Source organism: Orbicella franksi, chromosome 3, assembly GCF_964199315.1.
Source record: "Orbicella franksi chromosome 3, jaOrbFran1.1, whole genome shotgun sequence".
Classification (NCBI taxonomy): domain Eukaryota; kingdom Metazoa; phylum Cnidaria; class Anthozoa; order Scleractinia; family Merulinidae; genus Orbicella; species Orbicella franksi.
Window position 1 is genome coordinate 2,071,140 of NC_138147.1, and position 25,603 is coordinate 2,096,742.

Sequence of the window (25,603 nt, forward strand, 5' to 3'; positions counted from 1 at the left end):
GAAAATTGTTTTCATGAGTAGAGACTGGGCCTAAATTAAATCAAATATGGCTTCCGAGTTGTGCTTTGTGTGAAAATTTATCATTTTAGGCTGTTTATTTTGAAAGAGTTCAATTAGTTTAGATGCCATAATGGGAGGAAAAGATAAACAAAGAACTAAAGGAAACGTAAAGGTATGATAAACAAAGATCGAATATTTTCACATGCTTTGACTTTAATTCAAAGTACATGAAGTACAGTGCCACCCTGGCAAGGAGCGAGCGGAGGGCACGTTCTCGTTAGTTCTAAGGAAATATAAATTGGAATTCGTATTTCTCAAACCCTTGATTCCTCACAACTCCCTATAACTGAAACCAGAAGTTGTTTCCCTGTCACGTTGTGTCACTGTAATTTTACCCCCGATATATATCTCGATTTATTGAATGAATTTCAGCTGATTTCCGTTTCCTGTGGAGTTTCGTCGAGGATTTCATCGTAAATTTTCTGTATCTTTTTGCCATATGCAACCATGATGTACCGACATTCTCAAGCACTCAAAATTCCGTCCAAAAGTATAATTGATACGCAATATTAATTATAGAAGTTGAGCTTAACTCAGGTTTGGCCCAGGGCCCATCAGGTTGGCGTTTACAGTATCTCTAGTTTCTGCGAGATACAAGATGTATGGGTTATTGACCAAGGATGGTCGGTCAAGATGGCTGGATATTGGCCAAGTTCTTTTTTTGCATGTTTATGGACCGCGATGGATTCGAGGTCCATAAACTCGCAAAAAAAGAACGAGGCCAATATCCAGCCATCTTGACCGAACAAGCTTGGTCAATAAAGGATTTATTATATGGCTTTCGCGAAAATTTTTCTTGCAGGACGCGGCGGGTAGTCCCGAGCGGGCAAGATAGCTCCATCTTGCCCACTCGGGTAGCCAATCACAGCGTAGGATTTGATTCATCTTGCCCACTCACGGAGCTAGCCATATAATAAACTAGGAGTATTTCTATTCCTTCCTGGAATGGATTTTAGTCCATTGTAGGGTTATCATATCCTCTAGAATTTCCCAGTACCAATTCATACACCTGGGTGGAGAGAGGCACTGTAAGAGTGAAGTTTCTTACCCAAGAACAAAATGCAATGAGGCTGTCCAGGGGCCCATTTCTCTAAGGTCCCAAAAAGTTTTTGCACCCGAAAAGCCCAGTAGCAAAATCTCAAACCCTATGAGTACAGAGGTGTTTTATGCGCATATTCTTAATGTTAACAGAGGTTTTCTTCATACAGGAAGTTTCAGGCGTATACACCTCTTTGTCTTTAAATACCAATTAACCAAAAATGGCTTTGTGGGCCCAAAAAGTTTCCGGGACTTTCGAGGAACAGGCCCCAGGCCTCAAACCTGGACCACCCAATCAGGAATCCAGTGCGCAGACTATTAGGACACCATGTCTTCCTCCTTATTAATCAGATATTCTTATTATTACCAGCCATCCAGTAGTGGTCGTGCTGCAGCACTGATTTCCAAGGATGGTACTGTGGGCTTTGTTGGTTTTGGAGGACTGCAGGGAAGTCCAGGAGCAAGTAACCTTGGTTATGTTCCAATGGCTGCTGGTGTCAGTGAGGATGTTGATGCTTGTGTTGATGCTGAATTCAGGATGGTGATGAGGAAACTTACGAAGAGAGACTCAGTTACTAAATTGAAAGTAAATTATTAATGTACAGTAGTACTGTTGTAAAATAATATTTTATTTCTTTCAAATGGTTTCTTTTTGTTACTTTTGGACCCATTGAGACCTAAGGCTATATTTAAATTTCATTTTAAGATTTAGTTTTAATCCTAGCCTCTATGCACCCTCAGTTTCTCCCCTACTCAAGACATCTCAGATTTGACCAAAAATATTCCAAACAAGCTGTTTATAATCATGTATACATTAAAAAGAAGCAAAACAAATATATAGTGCATGAAAGCACAACGCTTTTCACATTATATAATTATTTTAGCAGATTTCATGATCCTGATGTTGAATCAATTTAACTTTGGTCTCATTATTGATGGATTTTCTTTTTTTTTCTCCTTTTTTTTTTCAGGCAGTACAGGAGTTCACTGGCTTATGTAAGAATTCAACTGTTGATGCTGTGGAAAGTGCACTTCCATTTTGGCCAAGACTATTCAACAAACTGGCTATGGTAAGATCAGATGATACATGTGCTCTGATACAACATTCTATTTACATAAGTAAAATATTGTATCAGAGTGCCTCACATATGGCTTCTTGTAGGTTGTAAATCATTTGTACAATTTTACTTGTAATGCATGGGTTACTAAAAAAATGTGTAATTATTAATGTATTTTTTTTTAGTATCTTGAGCAACTGATCTGAAACAAAAGGGTAACGCATGTACAATGTATTTGATCCACTTTCTATATTTAAATGAAATCAGTTGAAAATAAACACTGCTCTCGCTTGCTAACTCTACCAGGAAGACATGCTTTTAACCAGATTAATCCATCAGTTGAAAGTATTTACAAAAAAGTATTAAAACAAATGAAATATAGCCAGCTAGCCTGCTACAGTGCTAGTTCATGAAAGCATACATGTATATAGGGGTTTCACTAAGGGCTTGGCATCTAGCAAATTGACTGGCTGTGAGGATACTGTAATTTTTCCTGCCTGATTTGACCATCTACAATTATGTACAGAGAAAAGTCTTTCTTTTAAAGATGTTCAGCTCAGATTGTATGCCTGCCTGTGAAAACTGATTAATTGCCTTCCTGTCAAAAATGTTAATTGAAAAATGAAACCCCTATGTCCATGTATGCTCCTCTGATCTTTCATATTGTTATTTTAGCATAAAATAAAGGTTAATGTGGGCAAGCAACCTTAATTTAGATGAGCCCACACTCATCTCTGTGGTCTTCGACAGCACATGCCCTTCCATATTTGGTAAGCGCTATTTAAGGATAGCACGCCGTGCAAGTAATCAGTTTCTCCCTTCTCTGAGTCCTGCAAGTTGTTACTTGGCTTTATACAGTATACCCATCTTCTTTTTGAAACAAATTGTTTTCACAGTACAGTGTAGTAATGCTAGAGTGCACATAGCACTACAGATCAAATCAACATATGCCACTTTCTAGCTCATTCCCAATACTGTTAAGTGACTTGTAGAAGTCATCTTTGTTTTTGGTACATGAAGATTGCATTATTGACATGTGCTAGGCTGTGATGATACATGTAGCTCAAACACAAATCTCTTTACAGGATGTTGATCACAGGGTGCGAGAAGCCACTCAACAAGGCATGGAACAGCTGGTTCTCAGAGTCGGTCGTAATCTTGCACCCCACTTACGTTATGTGATTGGTCCTTGGTTGTGTGCACAGTATGATACCTATGCTTTGGTGGCATCCTCAGGAAAGAAATCATTCCAGGCTGCATTCTCAGAAGAAAAACAAGCTGGGGTCATCAAGTTTTGCAGAAAGGAGCTGTTTGAGGTGTGCTTACAGTAGAAACAACAGAATATATAGAGGATCAATATTCTTGGGACCAGAATGGTCATGTGCACGTCCTGAGCAATGTTGGTTAAAAAAAGACTTTGTTCTAAGTATACAAACCTTTATGATTGGAAAAGATCTTCTGATCAGAAACTTTACCCATTCCTATACTTTAAGAAAATATTGGACTGGCAATTGATTGCCAGCTGCTTTTAATTTTTGACCTTAAAGCAACTATATGTCCATGTAGTGTGACCTTAATTAGTTGCCTGAATTCAATTCTTTCATCAACTAATTGTTGTAATATTGTATTTGTACATCCTGACAGTTCTTGCAGGACAATATATTAACGCAAACATCTTCGACTCTCTCTGATCCAAAGTAAGTGAATGAATTTTGTGGAATAGTTGTTTTGGGCATTTGAAGTACATGTATATATTCAAAGCTAAATACAAGGTGCACGTCTACAAATACTTATAGCTTGGACTCAATGCATTTATTATTTAAGCCCCTCAAAAATGCATGCATAACCCCAAAGTGTGTCACTGCTGCAAAATGCCACTTGTCTAACCAATGTTGGCTTGAGTCTAATTTCATTAAGTTACATGACAAATGAATGCCACTGGTCTTATATTACTCAGCTTACTGTATTTGCAAAGTGAATTGAAACATAACAAAATGTAACGATAACGTAATGTGACGGAACACTTTGAAGTGAGTAAGTAAGTAAGTAAGTAAGTAAAGACTTCATTTAAAGATGGTAGCACTAAAATAGTATAAAAATACTAACAAACCAGTAGCCCTCTAAAAATTATGTACAATACGGATGTTAAAACTATGGCATAACTATGAGATAATATAACTAATAAAAATACAAGAGATAAGAGATAAAATCAATTAAAAGTACAAAAAGTATAACTAAATCACAGAATAAAATGATTTAAAAGCTGCTGTTCTTCAAAATTTTTTTTCCAAAGAGAGTTCCTAAAAGAATTAAGTGACACTATTTTCCGCATTGATAGCGGTAAGCTGTTCCAGGCTTGACAGGCAGTCACAGTAAATGTTCTTCCTCCTTCAGTTTTACGTTTGATAACAGGGCGAGCAATATTGAAGTTGGCATACCTAGTCTGCCGTGAATGAGTGTTGCTAGTAAGCTTAAGTGAACTTTTAAGATAGGTTGGTACATGCCCCCTGTAAACGCTTGTATATAATACAACATTTAGTTAGTTTAGCCCGTTCGAAAAATGGTATCCAGTTTAGTTTATTGAACAGTTTGACGGAGGAAGCTTGACAATCGGTGTCTAGAATAACTCTAGCAACCCTCTTCTGCAACTTTAGAACACGGTTAAGGCAATGTTTATCACAGCTCGTCCAAACAACATTTACATAATCAATTACCGGTCTTATCATGGTGTTATAGAAAATAAGTCAATGTTTTAGGGGTAGACAATATTTAATTCTCTTTAAAATGCCTATCCGCTGCGAGAGCTTTTTACTCAATTTCTCCACATGAGGGATAAATGTTAGTTTGTGGTCGATTTCTAGTCCCAAAAGCTTTGCACAACGAACATTCTCCAGTTTTTTTCCATTAACAACTACAGCAACATCATGGTTAATTCAGGTAGAAAGTCGTTTGCCAGTAATGGTAAGCACTTTTGTCTTGCTCTCATTGAGAGGAAGTTTATTAGCTGTTGCCCATTGGTCAACCTCAGAAATTGCTGTAGTCAGTGAACTTTGTAAAACACCAACGGAATCAAAGTTAGCAGCGGAGGTTAACATCGTGTCATCTACGTATAGGTCAATTTGAGCCGAGCTCACATGTAGCGGAAGATCGTTAGTAAAGGCAATGAAAAGCAAGGGACCCAGAATTGAGCCCTGAGGTATGCCATGATGAACACAAGCAGTAGGGTATTCTATGTTACCCATAGATACCAACTGGCGCCTTTCATTCAGATATGATTAACGATTAACGATTTGTTGTCAAGCCCATATGCTTGAAGTTTTCACAATAGAATCGAAAGGGAAATGACAGGAAGCATCAGGAATGTGCTGTTTCAGAAATTACAGGCCAGAAATATTACACAACAACAACAGCAAGGTTTATTATGTACCATAAACTTACTGAAGCTATTAATTGTATAATATTAATTAAAAACACATTTAGTAGCTGGTCACCCAAAATAACTATAATTACTAACTTTTGTCATGAGATTGATGTCAAATTTACTGCTCCGCACACTTCAGAATCTGTCGTTGCTTGTTATAATTGCCCAGAAATCATCATTGCATCATGGAATATTTAAGAAAAGCCTTTACAATAAATTTTATTGCAAAGAAACAAAGAAAATGTTGTGGTCAACAAAGAGCCTTGTTTTGTAGAATACAGATTTTACAGGGTTTCCTCTTTTTGACTTTCCTGACTTTTATAGCACTTCATACTGTATAGATCTATTAAAAATATAATAATGTAACCTCATAATTATCTTTTATTGACCCTCATTTCATTTTTTTTTTTGTACAATACAATAAGCCTTTGTAATGATTAATGAAAAAAAAACCCTTCCAACTAGATTTGTTTCTGAAGAGGAGAGAGAGGCCAAGTATAACCGAGTGCTTTCATCCTCCATCTTGGCTCTTGGTCACCTGATACATGTGACATCATCAGACAAGGGAGATGCAGAAATGGAAGAGCTTTATCTCAATGTTCTACGACAGAACAAGTTTTGGAAATATGCAAGACACAAATCTCCTAATGTAGGTGTACAACTAATTTATCATTGTAGTAAAATAATATTATCATTTCATTATCAAGTAATGTATTAGGTAGTTCAGATGTTTGAAAAGAAAGATAAAATCATCAAATAGAGGATATTGTTGATCCACACCTTTATATTTTAGTTCTGTTCTGAGAAAGGTTATCCTATGAAAGCATAATCTACATGTAAGCATAAACAGTAGCCTCTGTTTGGTGCAAAATTATATGCTTGAGGACATAATCTGACATTCAGAGAAGCGAACAGTTTTCTGAGTCTAGTGAGAACGAAATTGGCATTTTCAGTAAATATCAAATGAATGTACTATGAACTATTATAGTTTTGATAACTTTTTTGTATTTACTCCTGTACATGTAGGTGCGAGCTGCAGCGTTTTCTACAGTTAGCATTGCATGCGGGTCACTACCCTCTACAATGCTATCCCTTAGCTCTCAGGTTTCTCCAGCTGTGTTATCGTCACTGGATGATTCTGATCCTGCAGTGTGTCAGCAGCTTTGGAATGCTGTTTTATCTGTCTTGAAGAATATCACAGTAAGGAATTAACTTTCCTCTAGTTTTAATTAAGGTCATAGCTCACTTGTTCATATAGGTCTCGACTACACTAATCCATTTTCATATAAAAATGATACTTTTTGATGCATTTTCATCTATCATCCACACTAAAATGACCTAAAACTCTCAACTGACATAAACAGTGCTGAAAAAAGGGTCATATACTGTCATTTCCATCAGCGTTTTCAGTTTTTTTAGTGTGGAAAATATGCAAAAATGCATCAAAAGTATGCAATTTCATATGAAAACAGATTAGTGTGGACAGGTGAAACAAAACCAAAACCCTAGTGTGACAGCTAGGTCGCAAATATTTTGCTTCGTTTTCATTGAGACAAAAACAGATATGTTTGAAAACACATAAGTGTGGTCAGGAACTTAGTAGGAGATTTAAGTTAGTTTCCTAGTTAGTACGTATCAGACACAGGTGTTTAATAAGATTTTGAGAAGAAGGGTATTACCATATAGGTTGGTGCACGTGGGTGCAAAAGCTTAATACCTTGAAAAAAAAAAAAGTGATGAACCTGCTTCACTGTATACTTTGTCTGTTGCACAGTGTCTGCACGTCATTATTGTTGCCATTATTAATTTTTAACATTTTATTGCAATTAGGACTGCTGGAAGCAAGTTAATGTTCGCAAAGCTGTTTTACCAAAGTTGTGGTCCGTCTTAAAAAATGGTGGCAGTGGCTGTGCTACAGTCATTTTTCCTAACCTGCTGCCTTTCCTAAGCAAAGTACCTTCAGAGGTTTGTAATTGATTTTTTTTCTCTTTTACTTTCACATCTGTTCTCTCCAAGTGAGATAGGCATCATTTAATGAAAACTTGAGTCTCCGTCAACATCAAACCAGCTTCATATCATGTCTAATTTACACTTGCAGGTCATTGGCAGTGATTTGGGTTTCTACAAAGAGTTCTTTACTAGCCTACAAGAGGGTCTGATGAAGGAGCGTGTGCAGAACAGCCCAAGTGAATGTTCAGCAGTAATTGCAGCATTTATGGAGTGTCTGAGATTTTGTCTTCTGTGTTGGTTTGATGGTGATGGGCCAGATCTGACAGTACAAGAATACTTGATCAAAGAGCAGGTAGGAGGTACTGACAAAAGGTTGATTTTAAGGAGTTTCATCATCATTTGATTATACATGTATCAATTGAGCAGAAACTAGTACTGGATAGTCGTGTAATACTCCTCTGAAGCATTTACCTAGTAATAACACACTACCTACATTAAGCAATAGTGGTCAAGACACTTAATTCATTTACTCTCAATGCCTCTTTATACCAAGTACGGTGTAACATCTACACTGTAGTTGGGATGGTACAGTTGCAATACTGTAGGTGACATCATATTACAGACCTGGCCTGGGCTGTTTGACAAGTGTAAAACACTATCCACCGGATAAATCTCCATTTAGTGGATAGCGTGGTTTGTTTTGCTAACATTTATCCACTGGATAGCAATTTATCCACTGGTTAGGGTTATCTAGCCTTCAAACAACCAGGGCCTGGTTGCAGCAACAGTATCGGTACCCAAAGAACCAGTGTGGTCCTTCTTATCCCTGACTAAACCTCTCTTCAATTTTATTACGTACTTGATGCACTATTAATATTGGAGTAAGTGAACGTTATTTTTTTCAGCTGCTGTCAGTGTTGAAGTCATCTTTGGAAAAACAAAGCAAACTGTCACAGTCATATCTTTATCCTCTTTTGGCTGACCTGCTGTCTTATCTGTCAAGCAAATCAAAAATCGATTCCAAGTTAGAGGAAGTAGAAGAGGAACAGAAAACCTTGCAACCATACCGCCACATATTAGAATGGTTCTGGGAGGGATTCAGCTCTGTGTGCTTGGAAAATCTTAAAACAGTTGTTGGAAAAGTGGTAAAGCTCTGCCAGTGATAATTATTTCTAGATTAAAAGTGGGAGTAATAATTTGTGAATAATTTTATAGCCAGAGGGTGTTAATAGCAGAGTCGATTGCTTTTAACATAAAAAGTAAACAAAATCATTCAGTATTCTTACTATTGTAAATATAAGTCTTGTCACAGATTCTCACGGAATAACTCTTTATGTAAGTGAAAACACGTACCTGTAAGGCATATTGTAAGGCGCTCAGTCACGGTATTTTGAACTATTTTGTCCCATGTGTATAAATTACCTTTTTAGTTTAAATTGAAGGAAAGCTGAAAACAATAGTTTACTAAGATAGGAAAACACCAAAGACATAATAATAAACCATTAAGGAACAAGGATGGTTAAGAATGGAGAAAATAACACAGATTACAAAGAACGAACTTGAAAAATTAAGGCTGAACTTTGCAAGATACACAAACCATGACATAGCCCCTTAATAACATGTGCACTGTGGAGCTTATTTGCTGTTATTGGTGTAAGCCCCCACCCATCCATCCTTCTGGAAATTTGGACAGTTTAGCTCAATACTCTACTTGAAAGAGGTGAAGATGTACATTGTACCAGTGCATGTTTGATGTACAGTGTACAAAGTACATGTACTTGTAGCAGTTGTGGTTCTTGATTATGATGATGTCGATGATGTTCCCTCCCCTCAGGTTAGTGATGAAGTTGTCAACTCTGTGTCGCATTGTTTGGTTACTCTTAAATTCCCATCCAAGAAGAAGAAAAAACAACTCAAAGTTGCATTCACGGAACCATCATCAGAATCAGTTGATAGCAATTTATCTGAGACTGAAAAATGGTACTCTTGGAGTGAGTCCTTCACAGCTGTTGACGTGGAAAGTCTTTACAATGGTTGTCTTTTGGACTTGGTTTGTAACACATGTTCTCTGTGCCTGGACGAAATATCTCAAGATAATTCATTGCTGCATTTGAAGCTTCTCTCGGGTCTTGTCCCTCATTTTACATCAACAAAACTCATGAAAACGTTGTTAGAAAAGACAACAAGTGAACAATCTTCAATTTGTTCAGTGCTAGACAATGACAATTATTCTGAATTAAGTGAACAATTTCTTAATCATATGTTATTCCCTTGGATCAAGTCGTCCCTCAAAAACTATCTCTCCGGTGGAAATATTAGTCACGTTAGTGGTGTTTTCACAGACAGAAGATCTGTAGATTATCTCATTGCTATTTTCTGCGGCATTGTCAGAACGTTACCATGTGTGAAACAGGTGGAGCTAGTAACCCAATCCCTGCAGGTATGATTAATTTAGTTGTTGGTTAATATCAAGGCTTGTTTCTGCACGATGAATCAGCTTGCACTGTAAGTCACATCATGCAAGTATTAGAGCATTTTTCCATGTATGCCGAGGTGTCAGAGTTTTCCTGACTACATTTGCCATCTGACCTGAAAAATTAATGAAAACCTCTGGTGATTTTGTGAGGCCCTATTGTTTGATCATCGAAACTGAAATTACTCGTTGACACACTTTCCCTTTAAACATATCTGAAACCTTGAAAAGTGGTCTCCCTGAATTTTTTTTTGGGGGGGGGGGGTGGGAGGCGGGCGAGAGAGGAAGCACGCACGTTTGGTACATTTTTTGAAACTCTTACCCAATTTCAGACAAAATGTGTGACTTTCGATACCCAATTTCAGACATGACCTAAAAATCAATACCTCCTAGGTATTTCCGACCTCTAGAATTAGTCACTAAGCGTGCTCCAATGCATGACCTAAAACTACTTACGAACGGTTCTCTGCATTTGAATAAGCATTTGAGAAAGGCTACAAATTTGCCAATTTGAATGGAGAAATATTAGTTTCCTCTAAATAACACAGTTTTACTCAATTCCAGGCCAGAATACAAAACATAGTACTCTTCAAACGACAAATAGCCAAAATATATACTGTTATCAGAACGAATCAGCTCAAAAACAATACCTTTGATGTCACACTTACCTACGGGCATACAGTATATACAAAGTAGCTTATATAAAGCAGTAATCCCTGGACATTTTTAGAGTTCACTAAATGACACCTTTATTTATTGTTTTCTTCTCTGCCCAGCAAAATACAGCTGTCAGCTTCCTATACAAAGTTCTTGAAGAGGTAAGCCTGGCTATATCTTATAAATTTCTGCAAACAAACTGGCAACACAAATTTTAATGCAAAGAACACTTTTATTTACATCACGGTACGTGGCAGGTCCTGGTGACCCGCACCCAGAGTTACAATGGTTGTGCCGTTCATGTCTCGGCTAAGTCCAAGTCTTCAGTGGGAGGACTCAACATTAATGCACCTGCGTGTACATGGTTCAATTCTCAAAATATTCTTTATAGCAGACTTTATAAAAATTAGTGAGGTACTTTTTCGAGAGATTTCGTGATTTAATGACAGTAACTGTTATTAGTACTAACGCCGGCGGTTTATTGTAGCTCAGATCCGAATCGACAAAGCAAGAGTTTGTAATAGGTCTAAACCCCTTGCTTATCAGCACTCACCAAGTAGACTAACAGCAATCAATATTTATTTTTATTTACTCGTTCAGTTGTTAAGTGAGAATCAGAAGTATGCAAGAGAACGGACTAAACGCATTTTCTGCTTGTGAATTGACAACCCATGCAGACTTTCTACATTCTACAGCTGAAGAAGGAAGTGCAATCCTCCGTAAGAAAAAAGATGGCGACTGGTACATTTACCCATAGTTCTTAGCGCATGAAATTCTTAACAACGTTTATAAAAACGTGCAGAAACGTTATAAAATCTTCAAACCTAGGCTACGTTATGTCTTTAATACAGGGACAAATATTGTAAAAATTTGGCTTTCCTTGTGCCTTTTAGGCTGTTAGGTTCGCAAGGCATTGTGGTAAAATGTACAGCCGCCATCTTTTTTCCTACGGTGGATTATTATCATGCTTTGGTCAGAATGTGGCTGGAATGGCCACAAAAAAGTCCGTCTTGTCTCGAATTTGGTCACGTAAAATATCACTAAGTCTGGAAAAAATCCCAGACTGTGAATGACGTTTTCGGCGGCTCATTCATTCACTTTTCCATGTAAACAAATATTGATTGTAATTTAGCACTGTGAGTTATTTTTAGGAATTTAAAGCCACATCATATATATATGTATTATTGATTTGTCATTTCATGAATGTTTCTTTTTCCAGGGACTCCATTCCGAGGTCCCTGGGGTGGTCAAATGGCTTCAGAGCGAAGAAGGAAGTGAAAGACTCCTTGAGCTGTCGAGATATTTGGTCCTTCATGTTGGACAAGATGCAGCTCTTTGTGAAGAGGATCGAAAGACTGTTTGGAAAATTATCAAGTTGTGCATTGTTACCGAACGACACGGTCAGTGTTGTTTTTACAGCTCTCTTTATACATGAAGACCACTTTTTGCAATCAGATAGCATTGCCCAGTGTGAATAATATGTTCAATTCACTCAACTTCTAGCATGACCAATTAACGTCTGGAAAAAAAAATTATACCATCTTTTTATTAGATTATATCCAAGGTTCCGATTTGAAGAGTTCTCTCTTGTTCCGTACGTGTTGCTCAAGAATGAAAAATCAGGCAAGGGAGAACCTGTGAATGTGTTCTTTTCCTGCCTGCCTGCCTGCCTGCCTGTCTGTCTGTCTGTCAGTCAGTCTGTCTCTTCATGTATCCGTCTCTCCGTCTGTCTTCAGTCTGTCTGTCTGTCTATCTAGGTCGTCTCTCTGTCACTGTGTATGCATGTTTGTTCGTTTTCTTTCTTTTTTTTTTCAAGCAAAATCTCACCTTTTGCGTTGATTCTTGCAGTTGCCATGCTGAAAAATGAACTTGTTGACCAGATCTGTCAACATTTCCTCAGGATTCTGAGACAAACCGAACAAGAACATGCACAAGAATTGCTGCTGTTGCTGAGTATTTTACAGATGTTTCTTGCTCACTGTGAAAAGAATGTAAGCCTCTTTATTTCTTACTACTTCATAATTTGCACATATTTTCTATCAGAGTATAAAGACTGAGTAACAAAGGTTTTGTTCCTTTAATTCCTTTAACTATCGCTCTGTTTTTATTTTCAGCCTGGTGATATCATACCTTCAATCAAAGAACTTCTTCTAGCTGTCTTTCAACTGCAGTTGACAGACGTGGTCTCCTATTCATGTAAGACACAGAATCCTTACCAACAGGTTTATGGATATGCATATGAGATAAGCATGAGGTGACCCAGAGGCAGGCTTTTAGCCAGATGGCCGTCCAGGTGTCCTGTGGACGGGCCACTTTATAAAGAAAATTGTTTTATTTTTCATATATTGCTTTATAAATTGTTTATTTGAGCAGGCCCTATAGCGCATTTTGGACGCCCACTTTTCGAGTCCTGGCTAAAAGCCTGCCTAGAGGTTGGCGCATTGAACTTGGATGGTCTGGGTTCCAGCTCTGGCCAGGCCATTGTGGTCACATTCAGGGCAAGACACGTGACTTTCACAAGGTATCCCTCCTTCCGGGAGTGTAAATGGGCACCAGCAAATTTTTGAGGGAACCCGACAACATGTTGGGGAAGGGGTGACGGGTGTAACCTGCGATAGACTAGCATCCTAGGGGAGAGGGGTTAGCGGTACTCCACGTCGCTTCATGCTTCAGACCTCTAGGTACCGTGAGTGGCGATAAGAACTCTCATTAATAGCATTTGAGCTTATTAAAGAAGCTTGTATATATATCTTGTAGAGGCACAATGGCCTATCTAAACTTCTAATCAAGTATTTGGAGCTGCATGTGGAGCTGGAGACGCTCTTTGTTCTTGGAAGAGACCTTTCTCCACTCTCACTGTGTCTCTGTTCTATCCCTGTCTACATGTATGAATACATGTAGGTACTGGCAAAATGTTAGTCAAGGGCAAACCGCTGGGCTCTGAAAAATCGCCCATGATATGAAGGATTTTATTAATTGCCTGTTTTGTCTTTATGTTTCCAGCTACTGTGACACAGTCCTTAATGGAAACGTGGCAAACTGGATTAAGAGTGTTCAAACAATTTTCCTCTGAAATGGACTCTACCCCTTGCCAGACACTTCTACTTAAAACAGCTGTGCTCATTCAAGAAAGGTTGGAGAAAGTCGAAACACTTCAAAGGTACCTTAATACCTTACTGTCTGTAGTGTATTACATAATCTAGAATTCTAGATCACGCCCTCAGGAACTCGGACGGAACAATCGGTGTAAAGGGCAAGTTTTGGCAAATCTTTCTTTCACCACTTGTGAAGACCGGTGTTGTTACTAAACCAGTCAAGACTAACGTGGACATTCGCGAAAATAAAACTCGAATACTTTTGCCTCAGTTAATAGTATAAGTAGTAATATAAATGTGCCTTTGACAACTTCTCAGAGGAAAACTCTCAGCCTTCAGAAAAAACAAACGCAACATTAATGCATGTTTTTCCATCGTTATTCTTTCAGTATTCTTGGGGCATTGGTTGGGGTTTGCTGTCTAAAATCGTTTGTCTTAACTCTGAACTGCATTGTTTTGTTCTTCGTAGAGTGGATAACCTCGCCACCATAGCTGTTCAACTCCTAAAGGATGCGACTCACCTGTCACCTGCTGAGGAACCAGATGGCGAGTCCTTGTCACAGCGAGTGTTCATGGCCTTGACACCAAGTGAACACCAGTTGAACTTTCTCAGGAACGAATATTCTAAGGTGAGTTTTAATACCTAATCGCACTTTTTTTGGTTGGTACGCTTCGGCGGCATATCATGTGAGTTTGGTGAGGCCATGTTTCTCATTTTGGAGAGACGTAGTCGAGCTACAGAAAATCCGCTGCGTGGGTATTAGGTTGTTAATACAACTAATCTTTGAGTTTCTGGTAGAAGTGCCGTAGACATTTGGCTTCGCAGACTTCTTGGGAGCTTTTTGTGTTCGCACTTCGGTTGGAATAGTACAGAACGAGATATCTCTTTAACGTTGCATATTTTTTCTATTACAGAGTCAGTGGCTGTTGGATCCACTTATAGAGAGAAAACTACCAATCACGTCGGAGTTTCAAGATCACCTTGGCGAATGTGACAATATACGGTCCACCCTTACGAACCATCAAAAAATGATGGTGTTCTCGTCGAGTCTGCTCAAAGGGATCCTCTCAGATTCGAATGCATCGACGCCGGGCTTGAAGAGTGAAGTTGTAACAAGAGATTGCTTTGTCCGATTGTTGTTGGAGATAATTTGGGTTCGACATTGGTGCATCTGTGTTTTCGGATGCAGCGACACCACAGAGGTAACGCCAGTAGAAGTCCTAAACTAACCTGATTCCAGATTCCAGTAATTTGGTTCGTTGTTAGCTTAAATGAGATATTAAGTTTTTAGCTTTTTCAATACTTGCAACTGCAACATTGAAATCTCTGAACATCTCGATTTTTGTCTCGTCGCTAATCCCCACAAACTACATGGAAAGTACCTGTGTACATGGCGTACAGGCTCCCGACTGTGGCTCTGGTCTACGGCGGATGGACGCAACCTAGACTATTCTGGGGAGAAAAAGCTCACGAGTGCTCCCCGAGGCCACACTCGCCGGCTTTTGTTCGCGCTCGCTCGTCGATGTTTTCCGTCCTATACCCAATTAGGAGCCTACTCACAAGCTAAATCAGAATGTAAAGTAAAATATTATGGTCCAGCGCTCCAATGTCTAGTCGATGGAGTTGAAATCTGAGCTTCAGACTTAGAGATGTCGGCTTCTCGTTTTGCTAAAATCAGTCAATAGATCAATCAATCAGTCAGTCAGTCAGTCAGTCAATCAATCAATCAGTCAGTCAGTCAGTCAGTCAGTCAGTCAGTCAGTCAATCAATCAATTAATCGATCAATTAATCAATCAACCAATCAATAAATAAACAAACAAATTTGGGCTCAGTAGGCTAAAAGCTATAGGCATATCATTAATATGTTTCTTTTCTTACGGTGATTTTGAACAGAAAGGTGCCGCATACAGCGACATTAGTAACCAGACTGTCTCCAATCTTCTGGTAAAACTCCAGCAGACTAGTCATCATCTCTTAGAGCACGTCAAAGATAAACAGTGGAGTCAAGCGCTCCTCGCGGATTCACTCACTCGGTCAAGGACTGAAGGCTTCCTGTGGTGCGTTGTGCTTGGAGGCGTCTTAGAAGACCTGCACCGACTGGGCGTGCCATATGAACCCACTGTTCTGTTAGCTGAGGTTCAATCTTTAGCGAATCTAGAAGAAAAGGAATGTCAGACTTTTAATATGTTGATATCTCACGTGAATGGTATATATGAACTGAAAGTCATTACTGAGCAGTATACGCGACTATTACGCGAAGAGAGCGACGAAGGCGGTAAGTGATATATAGGCGGTAAGTGATATATTCATTAAGTTCTTCTTTAAGAAATCGATACATTTTCAAGTAGGAAGGTGATGAGAATACAGAAATCATCAGCTAGGAAATACAGACTAACTGAAATGATGACTGTCTTGTTGTAGTCAGTAAAATGTAATTCGTCTTGAAGATCAGAACATTTCCAGATTTGTCCTGACCTTGTGTACCCTTTCTTAGCTCCCCACTGTTTCTTCTTCTCGTAAGCACAGAACAACAGAATCATCTAAAAATTTTTAGCTCACTTTTGAAGGCACTCCGTCAGTGCAGTCGTATCTTGAAAATTTATCCTTAATTCAGTATATGCTCGTAATCCTCCTGGATCTTCCCTCATCCTTTACCATCCTCGTATATTTTTGGTTTCTTGTTATCTCTCATGTGTTTTTTTTCCCTTTCGGGATTTCCTACCTGATTTTGTTCCCCCCGAAGAAGACTTAAAAATAAGTGTTTGTTACAGCTTCTCCATCTTAACCCTCATTAGCTTAAGAACCTAGAGAAATTCTTCCTCACACCTATAACCCCCCGCCCCCCGCAGCCCTGTTTTTTACCCCTCGTTTATGTCTCCCCATCCCCTCCACACCGCCTCCAAAGGCTACCTTCTCTAACTGTGATTCGTTTGAATGTGACTGTTCATAATACGTTGAATAACTGGCCTGACCTTGTATCCAGGATTTGCCCGCGTGCTGGCTGTTATTGATGGCTCTCTGCACCAGTGGTTCAAACGAACCGAAGGAGTTGAGGAAGCACTGCTTGAGTACCAGCTAACGCTAACAGAGATTCTGGACGAGCTGGTGGAGTGGAACAGGACACACGACAACCTTTTGCTCATCAACAGCCCTTTGTATGACGCCTCCATGAGCGTGTTGAGTCTGAACTTATCCCTCATCAAGATTCTTGAGATGGCTGTTCTTCACTGTTCTGACAAGATGAACAGCAAGCACTGGGATTTTATGCTGTGTAGTTTGGCTGGTTGGCTCCAGGTAATGAAATAATAATAATAATAATAATAATAATAATAATAATAATAATAATAATAATAATAATAATAATAACTTTGTCTGACGAGGCTGGCTCATGACAGTCTTGCAACGTACAAACTTGTAGCCTTAGGATTCCCGATCGAATTGGAGCTACTGTACTGTTCACAGATTGGTCCGCTCTACTCTATACGGTTGGTCATTTCAACATTTTAGGTCATGTGAGCCAAAGGGTTTGCTGCTAGTACTAACCTTACTCTACACCCCTGCAATCAAATTTGGCATCAGTAAAACGCCTTGCAGTCAAATCTGCCATCAATTAACAGCCCTTTGACTTTTGGATCGGATGAAACCGAACTCAGTGTGTTTTCAGACAAGTGAAAGCTGTTCAACAATTCTACACCTAACTATAAATTTTACAGTCACACTCTTCGTATTCGGAAATCCTAGGAGCCAAAAATATCTGTGTAGTAATGTTGAACTGACTAATCTGTGCACAGTAGAACTGCAGAAATGCGTTCTTGTTTTGTTTTTCTTAACTGTGCACTTCTTGTCTTTCGACAGACCTGCGAGGAAAATTGCCCAATCCTAACAACGTCGTTAAAAAGTGTTGCTCTCTGTTGCCAAGTTTGTTCACTTTTTTGCATCGTAGCGCGGTTCTTTCAAGAGAATGCGTCAAAGCTTTCCAAAATCAGCGACGGTGGAAACTTCAGTGAGGCATCGCATGAAGTAGAGAGCGTATCTTCAGCGACCGCTGATAATGCAGTGTTTCCGCCAAATCTATTGGCTGAATGGCAGGAGTTCTTTAGTGGCTCTCTGTTTAATACCGTGTTGCGGTTGTTCATGTTTCATGCAGGTGAGAGGCGAGTAGGAAGGCTTGGTCCTTTCCAGAGGAGGAAGAGGGGAGGGATGATGGCTTTGCTGTTGTCGTTATTGTTGTTGCTGCTGTCATTTTTTGGCGGGGAAGAGGGGGTGGGGGCGCGGGGGTGGGGGCGCGGGGGTGGGGGCGCGGGGGGGGGGGGATAAGGACATGTCGCGACAGGATCAGAACGAAGTTATATTTGAGGACTGTTTACCTATGTGCCTCTCGTGATTTCCAGCTCAATGTCAAAGCTCGCGTTTTGAAGTCTCATTTTGGTCGACCCGTATCGGCGAGTCACTTGGTAAAGCTGTGATCTACACTCCAACGGCCATTTTAAAGGAACATAATTTCGAGGGGCCACCACCTGCTACCGCTGAAGAATCGTCAAATATGCCCCAGTGGATCGATGACCTCCTGGAGAAGTGTTTGCCTCTTCTAAAGTGCAATCTCCATGATCTTCAATTTGCTGGCTATCATCTACTTTCCAAGTAAGTGAATAACTATCTTTATTATATGGTTAGCTCCGTGAGCGGGCTGGATGAATCAAATCCTGCGCTGTGTTTGGATACCCGAGCGGACAAGATAGCTCCATCTTGCCCGCTCGGGACCACTCGCCGTGTCCCGCAAGAAAAATTACTCCGAAAGCCACATAATAAATCCTTTATTGACCAAGCTTGTTCGGTCAAGATGGCTTGATATTGGCCTCGTTCTTTTTCTTTTTTTTTTTTTGCGAGTTCATGGACCTCGACTCCGTCTGGGTCCATAAACACGCAAAAAAAGAACTTGGCCAATATCCAGCCATCTTGACCTCACACTTGGTCAATAACCCATAAGTCGCCTGTCGTCTTGCGTAGCAATCGAGGGAAAGGTTTTTTTCTTTTTGTTGTATTCCGTTTTGTTTGTTTTTTCACTTTTTTCCAATTCTATTGTGTCAACTAGAGGGAGAAGTAATAAAGGTTCATACCCATCGTAGGAGCCGGGAATGGCCCATCCATGGAGCGGCCAAAATTATTACTACCCCCCCCCCCCCCTTCCTGGTTAGGATACTATTCCTTCATTACTAACCTCCTGGCATTTTTTACACTGCCTTGGAGGAGCTCAGTCACGGTATTTTGAGTTATTTTGGCCACGTACAAAATAACCTTCAAATTGAAGGAGACCTGAAAACAAAAGTTTACTGAGATAGAAAAACACCAAAGAGATAACAATAAACCGTCAAAGAACAAGGATAGTTAAAGATGGAATAGATTGACACGGATTACAAACGAAGAACTTGAAAAAGTTAGGCTAAACTTTTCAAGATGTGCGAACCGTGACGTGGCTCCTTCAAACTGTAGGTATTCGAGCTCCTGAGTGTGAGACACTGAGCGATAACTGTCTATTCCAGTTACACAGCGCGAGTTTCAGCCAGGGCAAACTTGCTGCCCATAAGATCTCTGCGTTTACTATACAAACTAGTGATTTTCCTTACAATATGTCTTTTTGTAGAGTAATGGCGGATATCACTTTGCTAGATGACAAGGAGCCCGAGGCCGAGGAAGGAGTTGACGAACAAGTCAGGTATGTGCTGTTACATTTGTTGTGACAGAACTTTCATCAAAGGTATTTTGTAATTATTTGGCTCTTAAGCTTGATCGTTCCTGGAAATTGTTAGAAAATTGGTGACTTTACGGTCACAATTTTTTGCGGCAACTAAATCTAGCGATTTTGCTTTCTCGAGATGAAGTAGTTTACTATTGGAGCCGATAACTTGGACTGTCCATCGTTCATGCTAAGTCTGTGAGTCAACGTTTTTCAGAATCTTCTATTTCTAGAATTATCTCCCTGGAGTTGTCGCGCTTCCGGACCGAGACACCAATCAAAACAAAATTGAGACATCCATTGTTCACTGTTATTTGCTCAGATCCCCACCGACTCCACTGATAGTGCTGATAAATGATGCGTGCGCACACATGGTGGAGATGGTGAGTGAAGCGCATGTCCCGTTTGGAGAACACCTGGACATGACAAGCGACACGGAGGCGCAGAACGCCAGCCTTGCTCTGATGTTAGCCTGGAAACTATTGCTTCAGTTCTTTAGAAGCTTGCCTCAAGAAAGACGAGTTGAATACGCCAAGTTCATCCGACAAAACAAGATGGTAGGCAATCTTCTTGGCGTATTGTTTCGACTGATTCCGCTCAAAGCAACAGCGGCGGCGGCGGCAATGGCAGCAGATGACTTTGAACCAGAGATCGGTCGTTTTGTTGGTCAGCGTACAATCCAGCAGTTGGCATGCGGTGTGTACTATTCTCTGTCGCAGTGGATGCCGGCCATTGTCAGACAGTGGTGGAATGGTTTGGATAAGCGTCAATCTAGTATTGTGGACAAGTAAGAACGTTTGTTTTGTTCTTGTTAAAATACACAGTAAGCAGGGTTGCCACAAATCAGTACATGGTCACAAGGAAGTTCGAAATAATTTAACAAGGTTGACTTAAGACCTTTGAAGGCTGGAGGAAACATGCGGGGTCACTGTGATCTTAACGATATTTTTCCTGAATGAAGGACAAATTGTTGAAAACTTATCAGTCTCAATGAACGACTGAAAAGGACGGCTGTAAGTTGAGGCTAGAGGTCGCAACTAGATCTGACATTTTATAGTTATTTGGTCGGGGAAATTTGATTTTTCTCCAGGAAAAGTCAGGGAATTTTGAAAAGTGATGTCTATGGCAACCATGGTAGGCTATTTAGTGTTCCTTTCCTTCCTTCACCGATGGAACAAGTTATCACTGCCAAAATTGTTGGAAATTTTAGCTAATTTTATTTTCGTTGAAACAAATTGGCAAAGTGTTCAAGTGTATGGAAAGCATAGATAATAATGTCAGCTATAATGGGAATAATTGTATTTTCTCTGCACAACGATTACGACGTCACTGCCTGTGTCTGACGAGTGGTTTTCAGTTCAGTGACGCAAAACCAAAACCAAAGTAATCACTGTGGCCTACCACACGGGACGCAGAGATCCATTTTGGTTTTACTTCTGACTGGATAGGAAAGCGGCGCGAGATTTGAAACCGATCGCTTATCGTAGTCATGTAAGACAAAAGCAAATACTTTCCTCTGTAATCAGATAATATTTATTTTGTTTGCCAAACAAAAGGGGCAACCGCAGCAATCTGTTCCTCTCAGAATTCATCCTATGGAGTCTTACATTTGCTTCTGTACCTCAGATTCACGATTTCCAGTATTACGCCTCAGCTGTGCCAGCGAGAAATGCAACTTGTTCTAAGCTCGTTAATCCGGTTTGACAACATGCAAGTCAAGACTCGGCCCAGTGCCCGAGAAGTGGCCGCGGTATACACGGTTGATGAGATCTCCATGGAGCTGGTGGTGAAGCTGGCTCCCAACCATCCTCTGGGGGTGGTGTTAGTGGAAAGTGGCAAGAAGATCGGGGTGACGGCAGCACAGTGGAGGAGCTGGATGTTACAGATGACCACATTCCTCACACATCAGGTTTAAAAGCCATTCAAAATCTTTTCAGTTACTAACGCAGACGCGGTTAAAGAAACATGGGACGTGAAACGCATTTCAACGCGATATCTAACAGCAAAAACAGATTGGAAAAGCGACGCAAAGCAGCGTTGTTGTTGCCGCTTTCGTCGTTACGGAGGTGGTGGTGTTGGTGGTTGATATCTTTCTTAAAGGACTCTGTCGCGGTATTTTGAGTTATCCCAGCCACGTACAAAATTGCCTTTAAATTGATGGAAACCTGAAAATAATAGTTAACAAAGATGGAAAAACACCAAAGAGATAACAATAAACCATGAAGGAAAAAGGATGGAGAAGATTAACACCGATTATGAAACGCGAACTTGAAAAATTTAGGCTAATCTTTTAGAGATACGCAAACCGTGACGTAGCTCCTTTAACAAAAAATGCACAGTATTACTCCTCTATTCTTTACCGCTCTGGTGATTGAGCTTGTAAACGACCAATTTCCCTTAGCGGTCCGCTTTTGTTGTTGTTGTTGTTGTTGTTGTTGTTGTTGTTGTTGTTTGCTATTAACGAATGTTTATTTTCTTTCCCTTGATAGCTATCACCCCTGATCGTCACTGCATAAAAAACGTGATCTTCTCCCACCAGTTTATGTGAGGTTGCAGATTCCACTCCTAATGAGAGAGCAAGAGACAATTTTGTTTTCGGAGTAGCTCGAATCACTGATTGATTAACATACACGCGTCTCTTGCATGATTCTTTGTCAATCATTTGAATCTCGAAAGACCGTAAGGCGTGAAGTTTGATACAACGTAGGGAAATAATTGCAAATCTTTATGTCAAGGGAATTTTAGTGAGAATTCTATGAAAACAATTCGATTATTCCTATTCGAAATAGTCAATCTTCGGCCTGTGCCCACATCAAATACTGCACCTCATATAAATCTCGAGCTCATAATCTAATTTTTAGATAGAAACACTCGTGAGGGTTTGGGAGTTAAGATTGGAATAAGCTGCCGCGGAAACTCTCTTCCTAGTCTTCTGACAGCGTTTCTAGCTCTCCCAAACTTCCACTCGTGTTTCAATATGTAACTATAACGAGGAAAGTTTTTCTATTTCTCAAGTGTAACGCTATACTTGTCTTTTTTCGTTTAGAATGGAAGCATAATGGATGGCCTTATTCTGTGGAAACGAAACGTAGATAAGCGTTTTGAGGGCGTAGAAGACTGTATGATATGTTTCTCTGTCATTCATGGCAGTAACTACTCTTTGCCTAAATTGAGCTGCAAGACTTGTAAAAAGAAGTTCCATTCCGCCTGTCTGTACAAGTGGTTTAGCACCAGTAACAATGCAACGTGTCCGCTGTGCCGAAATCTGTTTTAACCCTTTGGTTTAACAAGTGATCAAAATTTGATTTCTTCTTAGAATTTCTACAAATTGTCATGCAGATATATGACGATGATAAAGATTTTTGCCCTAGAACACTATGAAATGACGAAAACCGCTCTAGAAAACTGTGAAATGCCCCAGTATTATAAAGTAACTTACGAATTTCAAACTCTCAAAGTCCTTATTGCAAAAAAAAATAATTAACAAATATTTCGCTTAGAAGGCAGCGTGACCGAGTGGTCAGCGCGTCGGACGGTGGTCCCGGGTCCGAGTCCCGCTCTGCCCACTACCTGGATTAGCAAATTTCCACGATAGCATCATTTGACTACTACTAACAGAGTCCTTCACTCTAATAACTTCTCCTTTTCTCTTTCTCGGGCTAATTAAAACAATTCTTATCTAAGGCCCACTTTCATTTAGAAATGGTTTTCATTTTTAAAGCATATAACAATGTAACAAAACTATAGCCACGAAGGGAAATAAAGCACATTGTTAGGTTAGTCCTGGTTACTTCTCTCAGCTATCTTTTCTTTCATATAGTTCTTCACTTAATGAATTATCTTCACCCGTACAGGACCTTACTGAAAGCATTCTTTAGGTACAGACCTGTGCCTACTCTGTTAGAGAAAAGATCTAAATTTTTGTCGGAACAAGCTGTTTAAAGGACCCTCGTTCAGCCTCCACCATTTTCTACTCCATTGAATTTATTAACCGCGCGGCCATGGGCCGAGCGCGGTTCTAGGTTTACCCGTGGTTTATTTTTTTTTTTTTTGTCGGTGACCAGACGCAGACCTCCGCTCGGCCAAACTTTGAGTCACGGAACGTGTGATGTTTTTCCGCCAGAAGCTGTTAAAACATAAATACACGGACAATTTTACGGATATTGTTTTCTTTTTTGTGGGTAAAATATATTTTCTTTTCGTTTTATCAAAGCGTTGGATTTAAAGGGAATAATAAATACGGTGAAAAAAGGTATTACGTCAGCCACGGAATGCGCTGACGTTGCAGCTTTCACTTTCGCTACGTGACAAATAAGATCGTGTTAACTTTGCAAGTTTATTTCGGCAGAAGCGACGGTCATTAATTTATTTGTAATTTTGCGAGTATTTCTTGTGGTTTTAGGCAAATGAAGTAAATCCTTTGACTGTTTCATCGCAGCAAGTTCATAGATCGGAAGGAAAATTAAATATTTGCAAGCCAAGCAAAGAACGTGTCAGAACGTGCAAAGATTACGTCATTGATAGGGAAATAACCACTGTACTAAAGATAGCCGTAGATAACGCAATTCTTGAATTATGTGACTTGTGTGACTTCTTTGCTAACCCTTAACTCAAGGGAAAAAAACAATTAAATTTAATTGTGACTTTAAAGAAAGAAAGCGGTTTGTAATAGTGTTCGTATCTTCATGCCCATACATATCCCGAAGAAAGTTCCAGATTAAGACTATTGCGTCATCGGAGATGTCACAACGGCTACGACTGATGGTGCAATAATAGAGTGTGTGTTGATCAAGTGATGTGATGTCTACAGTAATCAATGAATCATCAAAGATTGCTTTGGAATATGGACTGCGTTGCGACTGTAGTACTAAGAAAACAGTTAAATTTTAACAGCGCGGTTATAAGATCTAACAGATCTTCTTGTTAATATTGCACGGTGAAGCGAAATCTTATTGCTTTACTGTAAGTTGCTGCTCCGAATAAACTATCATAGCCAAACTCTGGCATGCAAACAAAAACAAAAGTGTTGGTTGACTAGGGACTTGAACATCACAATAGCTATAAGTACGCCAAAATGTTGAAAAATGAAACCATCACATTGCATCATCTTTGGCAAAATTAGTAACCGATAAATTAGGACCCCATCAGGACTCCTTTGTTTCAGTTCTCAGGCCTTTTAAGAGGTAACAGTCCAATTTTTGCTTTGATCAACTCCCTACAATTCAACCGTACTCGCGGCCATTCCCAAATCAATGGAGCGCAATTACCCTTGAAAGACTGCCCCAACTGCTGGATTCCTTTCTCGGACGCCTGCTCCTAATGAAGACCTGCCAAGCATGGCATTTGATCTGAGTTAATCATGCCGTTAGGGACCGTTCATGTTTTATAAGGTAGGGGAGGCTGGTGGGATTTGGGGGGGGGGGGGGGCATGCGAAAAAAAATGGCTTTCGAGGGGGGGCCATCCCAAAAAAATAAGGGAAAAAGGGGGGGTCACGTGAAATATTTTAGTAAAACTTTAAAATGGCATAATGTTTGAATATCAAAAAAATTGCTATAGAATAAACATAGAAGGCAGGATACAAATTTATTACAAACTTTCCTTCTGCTTTAAAAAAACGTTTGGCACCAAAAGCATTTGTAGCTACTGAAAAGAAGTATTTAACACTGTTATTTTTGAATGCAACTTTCACTGGCACTCATCTTCATCTTCGCTGTCGTCGAGTTCTTCGTCGCCGTTTGTGCTGCTATGGGAGTCTCTTTCACCAATGCTGCAAGAAGCAGCAATGCTTTCCGTCAGAGTGTACTCTTCAGGGTGCATGAAGGTGTAAACATAATCTCTGACTTCCCGCTCAAGGTTGGTGGTGATTCTGCTTCTTGCAGCATTGGTGAAATAATTCCCTTCCAAGAGCTGTGCGATGTATGGCCCATCTCTTCTAAATAACGACGTAGCAACATCATCAACTTTAATACACTCTTCCGGGACGGCCGTTCTAGGAGGGTACACAAGGCATTGTGGAAGATCATTTCCTAGCGGGTTTCCAACACAGATTCCATAAACTTGTTGGACGTTGTTTTCAGTCCGCTTCCTCTTTCTTTCATTTGACTTTCTGCGGTT

The 25,603-nt window shown here is 39.8% G+C and overlaps 1 protein-coding gene across 1 annotated transcript; it reads left to right on the top strand.

Moving 5' to 3' along the window:
- Positions 1-40: 40 nt before the first annotated feature.
- LOC145480599 (E3 ubiquitin-protein ligase listerin-like) lies at positions 41-24,384 on the top strand. Its single transcript, XM_081458871.1, has 26 exons — positions 41-172; positions 1,469-1,684; positions 2,070-2,168; positions 3,242-3,472; positions 3,801-3,853; positions 6,043-6,226; positions 6,604-6,777; positions 7,408-7,542; positions 7,676-7,879; positions 8,433-8,672; positions 9,362-9,967; positions 10,777-10,818; positions 11,877-12,057; positions 12,506-12,648; positions 12,772-12,853; positions 13,661-13,817; positions 14,222-14,381; positions 14,668-14,955; positions 15,648-16,029; positions 16,738-17,048; positions 17,610-17,901; positions 18,146-18,395; positions 19,396-19,467; positions 19,811-20,275; positions 21,115-21,397; positions 22,535-24,384. The coding sequence occupies exons 1-26, from the start codon at positions 131-133 to the stop codon at positions 22,760-22,762; spliced, it is 5,520 nt and encodes a 1,839-aa protein (XP_081314997.1). The 5' UTR covers positions 41-130; the 3' UTR covers positions 22,763-24,384.
- Positions 24,385-25,603: the final 1,219 nt, after the last annotated feature.